Here is a 16515-nt window from a genome sequence, read left to right as displayed (position 1 = left end):
GCCACTCTACTATAGCTAGTGTAGCTTTAACTGTTGTGATGAAGAGGGAATTTCATCCACTTCAACTGACACCTGTTGCAATTCCCTTTCCTACATTACTGTTAAAGATACAGGAGCCCTGTCCTCCTTTTCATATGGTCACCCTAATAATGAGCAATAGGAATTGGCTGAAGCGCATAGTCCCTCAACCTGGATGCACCATAGGTGTGTGAGAGGAGAAGGTTGTGGATGCTCAGCCAGTGCTCATGTCTCAGTCAGTTTACCCTGAGGAGAAGACTGCAGTGACTGTGTGTATATTTCTCCATTGGGGCCTGCACTGGAACCCTGTACGTGCAGTAGATGTTCCTTCAGCTCCACAAGTGTTTGGTGAGCAGTGGCAATGGCTGGAGTGCACTGCCTGGCCTTTGCCAATAGAAGATTTATCTCAGTGTGGGGATAAGGGCCTCATCTCTGTGTAGGAGGCACTCTTCTCTGTGGTTGTGGGGGAAGAGAGTTAGAGCACCACAGTTGAGGTTAGACCCAAATCCTGTGACCCCTCAGCTGACAGGTCTCAAATAAATGCTTTCACTGTAAATATATGCACAGTGGGCAAGTTATTGAATTTTCCTTCCTTCCTACCATCCATCCTATTCCTGCTTTTTAATATGATTAATTTTTTTTAAATCATGTTAGGATTACTTGAACTGGAAGCCACCTGAAACCGGTTACCATGTCAGCAGACTACTGGATGATAGTCAGGTCGTGGAGGGATTCTGGAGACTGTGTCTTCCTAAAACTTACAGCACAAGAACAGGGGCCCTGGTTCTCTATTCAGAAGATTTAGCCAAACCGTCCCTGAAACTGAAAAGATGCAGGAAGTCCCAGCGAAGACTTAGAAACAAAAGCCGGACGCTGCACATAGAACTTCGCACCCTCCAGGATTTGGTCCGAGCCATCTTGGCATATGGAGGCAAACAGGTGAGAGATCAGAGCTCATTCATATTCAGGAACCAATAGTTTACGCCAGCCTTCTCCAACTTGATGGTCTCTAGATGTGTAGGGGCTTCGGTCCCCATGATTCCTAGCTGACGAGCCCTCTAGAGTTGCTTCTCCTCTTCGACATTGCGATCCACTTGTTTACCCGCCTCTCATTCTGGCCCACATAATGGTGGTGGTGAGGAGAAGCAGGAGATGCCACGGCCGCCTTGCTTGTTGTCTCTCTGCTTGTCAATGATGAGAAAGAGGAGAAGGAGTAATAGCAGCTGGTGACCATGGCGGTGAGAAGGTAGGCTCACTGAGGGGAGGGGATTCATTGAGGGTGTCTTGGCGAAGGGCCCTCAAAGACCTGGAAATGGCACAGTGTCACCAGCTCGGGGGAGGGTGGTTTATACATTTCTAATATATACTTTTTTTTCAATATCAAGCAATACCTATACTTGGAGGGGGGAAACAGTCAGCTTCACATCTAACAGGGATTACTTTTGGGGGTAATGTGTGGGCGCTTTGGCCTTGCCTATGCTACATGTGGTATGTAAGTTTTATATCACTTTAAGTGTCATGGCTTCCCCCAAAGAATCCTGGGAAGTGTAGTTTGGGAAGATGCTTTGAGATTTTTCTCTGAGAGATCCTAGTAGTTAGAGTGACCATATGAAAAGGAGGACAGGGCTCCTGTATCTTTAACAGTTGCATAGAAAAGGGAATTTCAACAGGTGTCATTTGTATATATGGAGAACCTGGTGAAATTTCCTCTTCATCACAACAGTTAAAGCTGCAGGTGCCCTGCCCTCTTTTAAATCTGGTCACTCTAGTATAGCTCCTGCAGCTTTAACTGTTGTGATGAAGGGGGAATTTCACCACGTTCTCAATACATATGACACCTGCTGAAATTCCCTTTTCTATGCAACTGTTAAAGATACAGGAGCCCTGTCCTCCTTTTCATATGGTCACCCTACTAGTAGTTCCCCTGCATAGATCCTTAGTTCCTCTGCACAGAACTGCAGTTCTCAGGGTTTCTTGAGAAGAAGTGATAATGAAGTTAAGCCAACTCAAACCTGTAACGTGCATTTGCTAATTTTAAAGAAATGCCCTTCAAGAGGTATTCTAAATGGGAATTCTGGCTTGTGTGGAATACCTCCATATATGTAAAGTAGCTGTTGCAAGAAGCATCTGGCATCTCTGAATAGATTAAACTAGCCATTATAGTCAACAACAAAATTCCCTGTTTAACATCCCAGGGAAGGGAACCCATTAATAAATACTGTCCGGCCCAATAAGGACTCCATGCCGCAAGAGCAAAGACAAAAGGGCCCTCTGAAATCGCTGCCTGTGCTACGAGCCACATCAGTGTAGCCAAGCACGACATCCATCAAAGATTAAAGGAGCAGAAAAAGGGTACTGCTGTGACCAAACACATGAAATCATGTGCCGACTGCCACAAACAATTAGAATCCAGCAGGGATATTCTCAGGCACTTGCAAATCACGCTGCCGTAAGAGATGGCGGAAAATGAAGATGGAATTAACCCATCATACCATCCAATCAGGCACATTGATGTTTTTCTTAGTGGAAGAGTGGCAAATAGTGTGTGCGTGTGTGTGTGTGTGTTTGTGTGTGTGTGTTTATTTAAAAAATAATCCTTCATTCAAGATATTGGGTTGCATTCAATGTTAGCCTCACTAACATCTCATTCATTCCAGTGGGTATACATTGGATACAACCTAATTGTTTTCCATATTAAAGTTACAAAGGAGGTAGTCTTTTCATTGTAGGTGTGCACGCATTTATGTATTTATTACTTGTGCAAGTCGCTTTCCCACTGAAGCAAGATGACGGATAACCACCCCCATCCCAATATGGGATGTAAGTTCACAAGTTTAAGTCCACAAGGAAGCAGAAAGCCAGGGTGGGTGGAGGACCAACGAAGGCAGATTCTAGGAGAAATGGCTCCTGTGTGTTTTTGCAGGAAAGCTTTTCACAAATCTAGTGAAAAGCTTTGGGACCCAGGACAGGAAGGGCTCCTGTGAGGATTTTACTGGCTCTTACCACCTGGAGTGATACAAGGCTGAGAAATTCTGGAGCAATGACATTAATAGCATTCCTAAAGACATGGGAAGCTAGTTGTTATTGTTAACAGGGGTTGCAATGACCCTGCCCACAGGAGGCAGAGGTGGGGGGTGGAAGGGGTCTGAAGAAACATTAGGGAACACCACTAGACCAGAAAACCTTTGGGCGCCCCCTCAACATGGATAGGATCAGGTGGCGCAACTAATTCCTCATGAGTAAATGCAGCAAAAAATGAGGGGGGATGTGCGTAAACCGATAGGATAGACTGCTCCTTTTTAGCAAATATTTATAGCTGCTAAATATTTATATCTCTGGGATTTGGGGGCTCTAATGTTCCTTTAAAACTGATTCTATGAATGTTCAAGGGATATCATGAACTCTTGACTTCAGAGGAAGGACACCAATTGCTGTTCTGCCTCAAGTAGCAAAATGCCTTGGGTTGGGCTTGAGGCCTAGCCGCCTAGGCCTCAGAGAACATCCCCCAAGGGAGGTGCAGTCGTTTGTCGTCTCTACAACAGAGATGGTTGTGAGGATCTTCCTTAGGAGGATAAACAGGAGGCAAAGAAAGTTCCTAGCCCCTCGGAAGGAGAGAACCTTGGCCTGAAGGGTGCTTCCAGATGGGCAAATGCTAATGCTACCATTCCCTAGCTAGGGTGACCATATGAAAAGGAGGACAGGGCTCCTGTATCTTTAACAGTTGCATAGAAAAGGGAATTTCAGCAGGTGTCATTTGTATATATGGGGAACCTGGTGAAATTCCCTCTTCATTACAACAGTTGAAGCTGCAGGTGCCCTGCCCTCTTTTAAATCTGGTCACTCTAGTATAGCTCCTGCACCTTTAACTGTTGTGATGAAGGGGAAATTTCACCAGGTTATCTGTATATACAAATGACACCTGCTGAAGTTCCCTTTTCAATACAACTGTTAATAAAGATACAGGAGGCCTGTCCTTCTTTTCATAGGTCACCCTACCCTAGCCTGCTTTGTTGCCCCACCAGTGCCTTATACAAAACACACTACAGCAGGGCTGGCAGCTGGAAAGAATGAAGACTACTAAAGCAAACTCTTCCCTTTAGAAGGGTCTTAAATTGGACTCCTTTTGATAAGCATAGGGACTAAGCATAAGGAAAGGTGGAGATTTTCAAAATAAACGCTCATTTAGAGGTGGCCTGTTGATCTAGTTACTGACCTTACAAGAGGCAGGGTTAGTTGAACAGTGCTTCTGCATGGATAGTTCCTAGCACTAAACAACGTGGTGGACTGGAGTAGTTAGAGTGCTGGACTGGGCACTTTTCTACATGAGATTTTTTTATCTGCCACTTTCCTAAGGCTTCTGTTTCCGGATTCTTTGTGCGCTTAAGATCATGTGCTTTTTCCCCCTGAGTATTTTTCTGTCCATTTGCTTTTTTACTGGGGTTTTTCTTTCTCTGCATTTCTATATGTTCCATTACTCAATCACCAGGTGACGCTCTGGTATAGCACAATTGTACAAATACACCAGGGTTTCATGCTGCCATTCACAAAAATACCAGACATTCCTCATTAGAAAAACTTCCGCTATAATGATTACAAAGCATGGAAGAGGCCCTGGAGGATGACAGCATCATGTAAAGAACGTGCAAGCTACCATGAGTACAGAATCCTGAGAGCACAAGAAATCTCTTTTGTAAAAAGGCTGTGGGACTCCGAAGACCCAGGTTCTAGTCCACACTTGCCCACTGGGTGACTTTGGGCCAATCGATGACTCTCAGCCTGAACTACCTCACAGGCTTGTTGTGAGGATAAAATGAAGAGGAGGATTATGTACACTGCCTTGGGTTCCTTGCAAGAAGAAAAAAGTGGGATATAAATGTAATAATACATAAATAATATTAAAGGCATTGTGCTTTTCCATCTTTCCCACCTCAATGGATTTTTTGTGGTTAGAAAAAAGACAGAAACAGGTGGGAATCCATGGAAGGGTTACAAATGGAAGGTAATGATGTCTGGACCCTCCTTAAAATTCTGGCAACTGTATATTTCAAGTCTTGCTTGGAAGCACCCCAAAGTCTCTGTAGTAGCTGGTAAAGAAATGAGCCCATCGTTGGTAGGAGTAAGTATTTGTATCTGGACACAATGCCAAAGTCCCCTCTATAGTAAGTCAACACCTACTGTGTTTATTGAATATTTACTAGTGAAAAATAAATAAATCCTGAAACCATAAATTCCTACACAAATACCCTTGAGCAAAAGTGTGTAAATTGGAACCTTGGGACAGAGTGAATGTACAGAGAAACTAGCTGTAGTATCAAAGAAAATGAACAGGTCTCAGCATGCCTGCGATTAGTCAAAGCTCTTCAATAGTTTTCATAACAATAATACATGCCAATAATACAATACAATGTCATTCAGCTCAGCTAGAAACCAAGACCAATTTAGGTTTTGTCAGTTCCCCTAAATTTCAAGACTTGCTTCAGCTGAAAAAGAAGGAGAGCTATAAAATTGCAGAGAGAGGAGGAAAAAAAACCTTTTTACCACCAATAAGTCACTAATGAGGCACATGAATTGAAGTCCTCGTATAACATTTTTCACCTCTCCAGCTGTGTTTTAAAGCTATTTGTTCAATTTGTATTCCCCTATATCCTAAGCTTCGGATAGGTGACGCATGTCAGTGCACTGAAATATTTTTAATTGAGCCAAGCAGAAGTACAAAAAATATAGTGAATTATAACCAATGCCTGTTGTCTCTAATGTTTGCTCCAGCAATTGGTTTGATGAAACTTTTTCAAATGTTGCAATTTAACTATAGTATCACACTGCCACTTAGGTGTGTATACTCCGATAAAAGGCAGTTTGTCCAGTAATGACCCTTTTCCTTGCTTGTTCATTCTAATCTATATCCTATTAACGAATTTGCTGGGTTGTGTGTTGACAAAAGAGCCTAACTGTCACAAATGGTGTGTGTGTGTGTGTGTGTGTGTGTTTTGGTGGCGGAGGAATGGCAGCCACCAATGGGATGGTGGTGTCACCATGTTTTTGTAGCATCATCCATCATTTTACTTTTTCCACAAGGCCCCCAGATTGATGCAACTTTTGGGACATGATGGGAAAAATAAAATGATAGATATCAGGCCAGAGGAATTCAGCTGATCTTTCCAGCAGTTAAAAAGAAAGGAAAGGAAAGGGACAGCCCACGGCACTACCATGCTATGAAGCAGGGGTGGGCAACTTGTAGCCCTCCAGATGTTTTGGCCTACAACTCCCATTATCCCTTATAACTGGCCATACTGGCTAGGATGACTAAATGGAAAGGAGGACAGGGCTCCTGTATCTTTAACTGCTGCATAGAAAAGGGAATTTCAGCAGGTGTCATTTGTGCTTTTTATACTGTAATTTGTATTTGTGCTTTTAACCTGTTGGTTGTTTTATTATGGTTTTAATTTTTGTGAACCGCCCAGAGAACTTCGGCTATTGGGCGGTATAAAAATGTAATAAATAAATAAATAAATAAATTCATCACAACAGTTAAAGCTTCAGGAGACCTGCTTCAGGAGACACAACATGGCAAGCTGCCCAAAGGAGGGTAATTATGAAAATTCCCCCTCCCCCAGCATGCACAGCGGGGGATATACACCACTGTGGTTTGTTTCTCCCCCTGTGATCATGCAAACTGAGTATTCTCTTCCCTCAAGCACTACAGTTAATGTTTCCTTGTCTTTAAACTTTTTTACAGTAACATTCACCCTCCAAGAAAAGCTTTCAATCAAATTCATGAAATCTGGCTTGATATCCAAGTTATTCAGGCTAAAGTAACCAAGGTTACTACATGTGTGTGAAGGGAGGATCACTAATAAATCAGTCTCCAGCCTTAGGAATCTAGGAAGCTGTCTAGCATTGGCCCTGATGCAACTAAACACTCACAGCTGACAGGGCCATGTGTTTCAAAGTTGGTGCAGCATTGCACCCCACAGAACCAAACAGACTCTGCTTTATGACCGAACCTCCACATTTTATTTAAACAAACGCCCCCTAAGCCTGTGGCCTCGCTCTCCTCAGGCCAGAAGCAGTGGGTGTTGCAGTCAGCTACTTCCTGGCTCCTCCCACAAACTACACCTCATCCAGCCCAAATCCAGCAGTTCTTTCATACTGTTACAATACGAATGGAGTCCAGTTAGAAAAGCGACAATTGTGCTAGCCGGAGTGGAGAGCAGAGAGGAAATAAATCCCTGCTTTTGGTATTTCAGCGCTGTCATCAATTATGGTTGTGGGGCGAATGGGGCGGTGACCCTCTGCCTCTCTACCACCCATTTGTGGCAGAGAAAGCCTCCCCCCACCGCCAGGTATATTTATTCCAGTGCAGGGCATGCAACTGCTGATGGCCATGCATGATTTTCTCGTGCCCTCCTCCAAAAATCTCAATAGAATTTTTGTGAACCGCCCAGAGAGCTTCGGCTATTGGGCGGTATAAAAATGTAATAAATAAATAAATAAAAAATAGAATATTGAGTGTACACTGGTTATCACCAATGTTCCAACTGGAGGTGCTTCCAGGGGGAGCCGGAGCTAAGGTATTGCACAACTATTTGGGTTTCCCTCCCTTAATCAATGGATTTTCTGCATTACAAAAAAAAGAGGGAAGGTGTGTTGGAAAACATGGGAGAGTTTTGAACAGAAATGTCAAGGATTTTAAAGAACAACTCAATTGCAATTGCTAGGAAGGCTATTGAGAAATTGTTAACTCACCTCTTTTGCAGCGATATGTCTTTTTATAAAGACCGTGTGGTGTGGTGATTAGAGTGTTGGATTGGGACTTGGGAGTCCCAGGTTCTAGTCCCCCCCCCCTTGGTGATGAAGCTCTCTAGGTGACTTTGGGCCAGTCAATGACTCTCAGACTAACCTACCTCACAGGGTTGTTGTGAGGATAAAATGGAGAAGAAGAGGACTTTGGGTTCCTTGCAAAAGGAAAAAAGGCAGGATATAAATGTAATAATAATAAATAATAAAAATAAAATAAAATGAAGAGCAACTGCTTAATAAGAAATAATTAACATTTTAAACATTTAAATAAGTAGGAAGTGGTGATTGTATTAAAAGGAAGACACACCAGGGGGCTGTTTTGGCATCGCCTCCCTCCGAATCCCTGTGGTTTTCCTCTCCCAGGGTGGCAACAGGTAATCCCGACATCAAGGAGGGAGCGTGGGGTTTCCAGAGGCCATCTGGGTACCAGAGCTGCCCCCTGTCCTCTTCTTGGTGGAAGGCGACCGATTACTGGTCGCCTTCCACCAGGGATTGCCCCCGGATTGGCTCCGGAGCAACGTCAGATGGTGGAAGAGCCGTACTGATGTCACTCCGATTGAAAAAGCTGGGGTAAGTCCCTGACTTTTCCTATCCGCAGCTTCGCAGTTAAGCCCTACAGTGGCTGTGAAGCTGAGCCTGCATCGTCTAACTGACACCATGCAGCTGCGCAGGCACCGCAGGGCTTTCCCCATGAAAATACAGCCCCAAAGCTACAAGTTCACAGTTAATTCCGGATGACTTATGAAAATTAATTGGAAAGATGACCTTGATAGTATCAGAAGAAAAGGAGAGGTGGGTTATAAAGCCCTCTCACTTGGGTCAAAGAATTATTTGAGTCATGAAGTGTCATGTCAGCCTCTGTTATTTAAGGTCAAAAGTGTACTTTCGCTTGTCAACTAACGAGCAAGAAATATTGCATGAGGTGCAAACATCAAAAAGCTTGCTATATAGTTGTCTAGAAGTATTTGTATATTTAGGTTTAATTAGCTAATGTGGAGTCATGAGTTGTTTTCTCAAAGTTATAATTCAAAATTAATTATATTTAGCCTGAAAGGTGTATGTATACACCTCTTATGTGTGTGTTTTAATTTTCTGGGAATGTTTTAGAAGTTGAAAACTGTGAGCCTTAATTTACGAGACAGTAGATGCTAATAGCTATGAGATAATCACTACACAAACTGTGTGAGTTTGTTCTGATTTTGTAACGAGGCAGTGTCTTAGCACCTAGAAGCTCATCAGGTCTGTGTACCGGCCAGGTACAACCTGTTCAGAGCTGCACAGAAAAGTGCTCTGCAGATCCTTTTAGATGAAATAAAGAAACGTTCAAGAAATACTATTTCCTGTTGAACTATTAGGATCTCAAAATCCTTAGCACTGCTCTCCTTTATAATAAGAAGAAATGTGTCTTATCTTGCATAATATGTTATATTTTGACGTGATGCTATAAGAAGTATAGTTTATAATAATGAAAACTGCATCAAAAGATTTTTCTCTTATTAATTCTTGTTAGTATAAAATCACAGATGGAACCCACCTAAAACAATTGTCGGTATATCCGCTATTTGATGGGTATCAATCAGCCAAAGGCTAACTACTAAAATTGATTGAAAACACTCCAACATTTCTAACAATGGGAAGGAACCAGACTCATAGCACTTCACCACCTCTTACTGTGTTCTGCTCCTACTCCAGCTACGGATACATATGCAGAAGCCTGTGTATATATGTTTGCATGTTCTCTTCTGGAGCTCTAGCAATCTGGTGATCTTCCTCACTACTTCTTCTTCTTCTTCTTCTTCTTCTTCTTCTTCTTCTTCTTCTTCTTCTTATTATTATTATTATTATTATTGTTATTGTTATTATTATTGCATGTTGCATTGTTTTTGTGGATGAACTTTCCAGGTTGTCTTCTGGGGGTATTTTTTTGCAATAGGTACAACCATCATTGTAGTAATGTAAAACCAGAAAGACTGTCTGGGTCTCCAGGTATAACATCTGTCAATAGTGCATTTGCATATTATTATCTCACTAACACGGTAAGTATAACATGCTATTCCAGTCCCAAAACTGGCTTCTACTTACAATGAAGCAATCTCATAAATAGGACAGTGCAAGAAATCAAGTGACAACAGGTTGGTTTGTTTTTCTCAGTACGATAGGAGCCATTTTGTCTACATGGGTTGTTTATTCTGCATTATTAAGGCCTCTGGCGTTTTTTTCTACTCGTAGATGAAACCCAACCCAGGATGTCAAAAAAAAAAAGATTTTTAAAAAACTCAGCAAAGTAGAGTGATTCACTGAATACTTTAAAAAGTTGATTCAGAGTCTGGTTTAAGTTTATATTCATGTTTATTTAGTAGAATCTTGTTTACCATCAAATCTTTTTAAGAAAGTCGTCAGCTTCCATATTGGAAAGATTAAGGGTGCAATCCTATGCAGGTTTAGAAAGAAAAAAAGTCCTACAACTCCCAGCATTCTCTACCCATCATAAAGTTGAAGGACTTTATACCGTCTAAGACTGCATAGGATTGTGCCCTAAGTCTTAGATCTCCATTGTAAGATTGATCTTGAGGTCCATCAGACAAGCGTTTTATCACATACTTGCTACTGTCCACTTACAGATATGCACGCGTCCTTTAGATGATGTCATCTGCCTCCTGAGCGCCTCCCGCTTCTTCCTCTCATTTTCTGTCGCAAAATAGACCCCTTTTAATCCGACTTTTTTAAAAAAAAACACGGAATGTGCTGCGATCTCCTGCTGTGTGCAGGAAAAGCGGCACGCTACAAACGGTCCCTGAATGGGCCACGTGGTCTTTGTTTATTACTTCCTCTTTCCCCTCCAGGTAGAAAGTGGAAGTAATGAGGGACATATGCGGGGTGGAGAAGCGATGGTAAGGAAACGTGATTTCCCCCCGTGTGATGATGCTCCTTGTTGCCAGGAAGCTTCTCATCTTTATTCATCTTTGAGTCGGATTAGACGTCATATTTTAAAAGTGATCCCAATGATTCACCTGAAGGGTGATCCCAGCTTCAAAATGTAAAGCTTCACAGTATGCTTTACATCAGCCTTCCCCAATCTGGTGTTCTCCAGATGCGTTGGACTACAACCATAATTCCCAGCGAGCATGGCCATGCTGACTGAGAATTATGGGAGTTGTAATCCAATACTGCTCAAGGGCACCAGGTTGCAGGCCTGTAGTGAGCCTAAATGATCTGGGAAGATGCCAAAGCAATATGGGGAGTGGGGGGCAGTTTACCTGGTTTTCAGGCCTTTTAAAGGCAAAATTGTAAAGTGTTTTTTAATTATTTCTTTGTGGAAAAAATGTTAGGTGTGGTAGAGAAAATTAGTGGAGCAGACACCACCACCGCCGGCTGCAGGTTGGGCAAAGGTGGCCTTACACATTTGCATCCCAATTCCCAATCTAGCTAAGGAGATTTCTGTGTATTAACTGGCAATGTAATGGAGTGTCTGTGCCAAAAGATATGTTCTGCATCTGTGATAAATCGCTTTTAGCAATTAACTGTGGATATCATGAAAACATGTATGGTTCTTGTCATCGTGGTTCATGGCGTGACCTTATGTGAGTACTATTCTTGAATTTTGTATTGGCATGTTAATTTTGTTGTGTTTTATGACAACAAGTAAAACTTATTTAGTTGTGTATACCCCAACCTAGCAAAGGCGATCTCTGTGTGTAAATTGGTTTATGCACACATCATTTGCTGGATTGGGCACTATGGACATAAACTGGATACAGATGAAGATTTCATCCAAGTCAGAATGCTGTCCAACTGCAGTGGGATGTGCATTTTGACGGACATGTACATCAAAATTCTCCTACTGTTAGTTGAGGTTTAACACGTGTTTTATGCTCTACTAGAACTAGAATGAGACCCACCATGCAATCAATTCAAATGAGATTTAGTCATCAGTGTTACACCACTGCATTTTTCAGGCAGAGTGCCCACTTTAAAAATAAAATAAAATTAAAGCAATTTATAAATTATGTATGTCCATCTTTCACCTTATTAAAAAATTGCATTTTTTTTTAAAAAAAGAAACTGCTCAAGGGATTTAGGAGAAGGTATGTTGGTGATTTCACAAGTGCTAGTCAATAGGGGACCCTTTAGGATTTGCTTTTACCAGTTCGAACTTAACTACACTGCAAACACACAGAACTTCTTCTTTTTTTAGAGCTTGTCCTGGACAAGAAAAAAAATGTATTAAATGATGTCAGGTTGGTTTCTAAATGCTCTACTGTTCTTAATATGCTATATCTGTCATCACCCTCATTGTTCAAATGAATTTGAGGAGTTTTTAGGTCCTTTGTGAGTCTCAAAACACTTATCTCTCTGCATCAGCCATCACATTATTTTCTTCTTCAACTCTTCTGGTTGGAGATGCCTTCAAAGATCTTTTGGGGAAACTTGATTAAAGTCTGTAAGTCATCATCCATTTTATGGGGATGGACATTTTAAGTTGTTGACATCATGTTGTCCGTCGTATAGCTATGGAGGGATAAGAAAAGGATGACTTGGCAGCCGTATCTTCACTTCCTAAGTGATCCAGACATCCAGACCGAGAGACAGATGAGACCAGGCTATTCAGCCAAGAGGTACCTCCTCAAACTCTCACAGACCTGGGATCCAAGCATTTTACGAAAGCTTCAGTGTGCAGGTCAGTTTTACTAAAAAAAACTATCAATAAGCCAAGATCAGTGCAGATATATCATAAGGTAGTACTTTGGGAGATGTAGAAAGAAAAGCATTGTAAATTGCTCAGACAGAAAATGCAATTTTAGGAAGCGTGTTTTCAAAATAAAAAATGCTCCTTCCAAAGAACTGATGCAGTATTAATTAAAATAAATGGAGAACAGTTCCATTGATTTCAAGCATAACTTGATAGGAAACAAATTGCTACATTTCTGGATGATGTACTATGAGTTGGAAAGACTGTTGTCTGAAAGCCATGAGAGTCTCTACCAGTCAGCGTACTATAGACCAGGGGAGTTGAACCTCTGGCCCTCGGGCCAAATGCTCTTGGGCTTTCCTCTGGGCTTATGTAGATGCCCATGCTCCATCCCTCCAACCACCCATCGTCTGGTGGTTTCCCAGCTTCTGTGCATGGACCTGTTCCCCATTCAAAAAGGTTGAAATAAGAACCTAAGAACCTAAGCAGAGCCCTGCTGGATCAGACTGAGGGTCCATCTAGTCCAGTACTCTGTTCACACAGTGGCCAAATAGCTGTTGACCAGGAACCCACCAGCAGGACACGAGTGAAACAGCAACCTCCCACCATGTCCCCCAGCACCTGGTGTACATAGGCCTACCTCTCCTAAAGGCTTAGTTACCTTTAGGAGGTTACCTTTAGGAGGTAGATGCCTCTACTAAAGCTTAGTTATTGACAGTAAGAGCTTTAAGCAAAAAATATACAGTTTTTTGGTATTTGGGCCTGACCCCTTTTGCCTTTGGAACCAGTTCCCTTTTGCCTTAGGCCCTGCCGAAATACAGCTTCCTGTCTTCCTTTTCGTTTCAAATGACATCTGTATGTAATATACATTCCAGGATACATCAAGGACCCCTTGTTGCTTGAGGAAAACTTACCAGATCACAGAAAGAAACTACAGGATCTATCAGCTGTTCCACCAAAATATAATCTTCTGCATATTTTCTGCTCACCTTGTTCATACTTACAGACTGAGTTAGAAGAACAAGCGACTAATCCAGGTACAGTAGGAAATGAATACATTTTAACATGACAGAGATATTTATGATTTGATTTTAGTGTCTGTACAGGGAGTGCCCTGCTTCAGCTAAAGTGTCAACTGTAACTGTTCCTACTACAGTGTGAAGTGGCAAGAGTCTGACATGCATTAGTTACATCGCGTTTGAACATGCCCTATGTGGGGCTGCCCTCAAAAACCTCTTGAAAACGTTTTAGCTGCTAAATTTTTGACTGGGGGTGGGATGTGCTGAGATCATGTGACTCCTTTATTGCGTCAGCTGTGCTGACTGCCAGTTAATTTCTGAAAGGGCAGAGTGAAGCAGTTGCCTCAGACCATAGATGATGGGAGGTGGCAGTGAGGTGCTATAAGAGAGAGCTGTGGGTCATGTGGGCTGCCCTGCACTCCCTAAGCTATCCTGCTGCCTTCAGGTGTGGTGAAGGATGCACTCCCATTGCCAGTGCTGAAGGAAGATAAAACTACCAGTCCATTTGGTTTTTGCACATAGAATAGAAGGAGGCACCATTTTGTCGTTTACCTCAGGCAGCAAAATGTCTTGGGCCAGCCTCATTTCTGAGTGCAGTTGAAGATGCTGGTTATCAGCTTTACAGCCCTAAGCAGCTTGAGGCTAGGCTACTTGAAGGACTATCTCCTCCCATGTGGAATTGTGTGTCCATTAAGATCAGCAGTTGTGCCCTCCTGTGTGTGCAGTTGCCTTCTGAGGCACGGTCAGAGGCAACTCACAATGTCACCTGCTGAAATTCCCTTTTCTATACAACTGTTAAAGATACAAGAGCCCTGTTTCCCTTTCCATATGGTCACCCTAGATTATCCCAATAGATCAGCAGTGTCAAACTTCTTTCAGCCTAAGGGCAGAAGATTTCAGGAAGGACACATTCCAGCAGAAGGGCAGGGCTGGAGGCAAAAGGGATGAAACAAAAATTCCGAGAATACCAGAATATTTTAGCTTAAAGCTCTTATTGTTGGTAACTAAGCCTTAAGAAACGCATCTAAATCTCATAGAATGGTGGGGGGGGGGGACAATGACCACGGATTGATTGGTGGTTGGAGAAAGGGGTGGGGCCTGGGGAAGGGAACCCAAGAGGGCCAGATTGGGACCCCTGTTGGCACAGATTTGGCCTGAGGTTCAACACCGCTGCAACAGATTGTGCCCAATATTAATTAGTTGTTTTATTGTTTTAAAATTCATTGTTTTATTGCTTTAAAATTTTCTACTGGTTTTAGCTTGTTATTGTGTTAATACGTTTTTAACTGTGTACATTATTTATTGTTTTTTACTGCTTGACTTTATCTCTACGCCACCCTGAGATCCCAATGACATAGGGTGGGATAAAAATGTTTTAATAAAATAAATAAATAGTAATAGAAGGAAGCAATCTGCTTCAGGACCCAGTATGGCCTGCTTTCACAGTGAAAGTACCTTTAAGACATTCTCAGGCTATCTGTGTACACTTGCGAATGTTGTTAATACAGAACAGAAAAGTGGAAACGAGCCCATTTTAAATCGAATTCACATTCTTTCCTCAGGCAAATTACCAAGACGGTAATTTAAAAAACCCAATTTATACATGACGTGTGAAAACTGCCTAACCATGCCAGCCTATACACACTTACTTAGGAGTAAGCCCCATTGAGCATAGTGGGGTTTACTTCTGAGTAAAGATATGTTGGCTTGTGCTGTAAGCATTATACTTTTTTCTCTAAGCAAGGATGGATTTTGTTTGTGTTATGTGATCACTTCATTTTGTGTTGGGATACTGACTTCTTCACCTATCTTGCAGTCCACAGCCCTTTGTTTTACAAGCAACCTGAAAATAAAGCCAGGCTAGTTGAAGACTATGAAGAAGGGGGAAATGCCAAAGGGAAAACACGAATTCCTTTAAGGATTTCAGTAAGGAGACTGAGTTTTCACCTGAGACCGCAGCATACAAAAGAGTCCACCTGGAGTCAGAATACAGCACACATAGGAATCCCAGAGGTATTACAAGTCCCCACCCCACCCTAACCTTCTACCAGTTAGAGATTTCCTGATTCCATTCAATACAGATACAACACTAGCCAAAATAATTCTTCTTGTGGCAACTGCTGGGAGTGGCTTGAATGCTTCAGAGTTAGGGTGCCCATATGAAAAGGAGGACAGGGCTCCTGTATCTTTAACAGTTGCATAGAAAAGGGAATTTCAGCAGGTGTCATTTGTATATATGGAGAACCTGGTGAAATTCCCTCTTCATCACAACAAAGCTGCAGGAGCTATACTAGAGTGGCCAGATTTAAAAGAAGGAAGGGCACCTGCAGCTTTAATTTTAGTGATGAAGAGGAAATTTCACAAGGTTCCCCATATATACAAATGACACCTGCTGAAATTTCCTTTTCTATGCAACTGTTAAAGATACAGGAGCCCTGTCCTCCTTTTCATATGGGCACCCTAAAGTCTTAGCTTAATAAAGCTGGAAAACTGTATTGATATTTTTTTTAATTCAACAAAATGGCTGAAGACTTCGTTTCCTATTGTCTGATGCTGAGAAGTATGTATCGTTTAGAACTGCCAAATTTATTGTCAGTGCTCTACAAATACGTGCCACAAAGTCAAAAAGCCGTATGGAAAACTATTCAACTCTTAATGGATTGTTGGTAGAGTTTTAAATTGCATAGTGTTTAATCCTGTGTTTTATTCTGTGTTTGTGTAAACTGACAGTTTGCTAAGACACAATAAAGAACTCCTTCTTCTAATGGAAAAGAGGGCAGGGTACTTACAGCTTTAACTGTTGTGATGAAGAGGAAATTTCATCAGGTTCTCCATATATACAAATGACATCTGCTGAAATTCCCCTTTCAATACAACTGTTAAAGATACAGGAGCCCTGTCCTCCTTTTCATATGGTCACCCTATTCAGAGTTCCAATAGCACTTTTAGTTATTCAACAGAAAAAAGGGAAGCCACGATACACTTGCT

The 16515-nt window shown here is 42.0% G+C and overlaps 1 protein-coding gene across 1 annotated transcript in view; it reads left to right on the top strand.

Moving 5' to 3' along the window:
- The window catches only part of KIAA2012 (KIAA2012 ortholog), a 95267-nt gene that overhangs the window by 8030 nt on the left and 70722 nt on the right, over positions 1-16515 (top strand). Inside the window, exons 2-5 of the mRNA XM_063115882.1 lie at positions 673-957; positions 12328-12496; positions 13384-13545; positions 15344-15540. Of these exons, the coding sequence (XP_062971952.1) occupies positions 673-957; positions 12328-12496; positions 13384-13545; positions 15344-15540 (813 nt within the window). The remainder of the gene's footprint in view (positions 1-672; positions 958-12327; positions 12497-13383; positions 13546-15343; positions 15541-16515) is intronic.

The sequence above is a fragment of the Elgaria multicarinata genome, chromosome 2 (genome assembly GCF_023053635.1).
Source record: "Elgaria multicarinata webbii isolate HBS135686 ecotype San Diego chromosome 2, rElgMul1.1.pri, whole genome shotgun sequence".
NCBI classification, from domain to species: Eukaryota; Metazoa; Chordata; class Lepidosauria; order Squamata; family Anguidae; genus Elgaria; species Elgaria multicarinata.
This window is presented reverse-complemented; position numbering and strand designations above follow the sequence as displayed.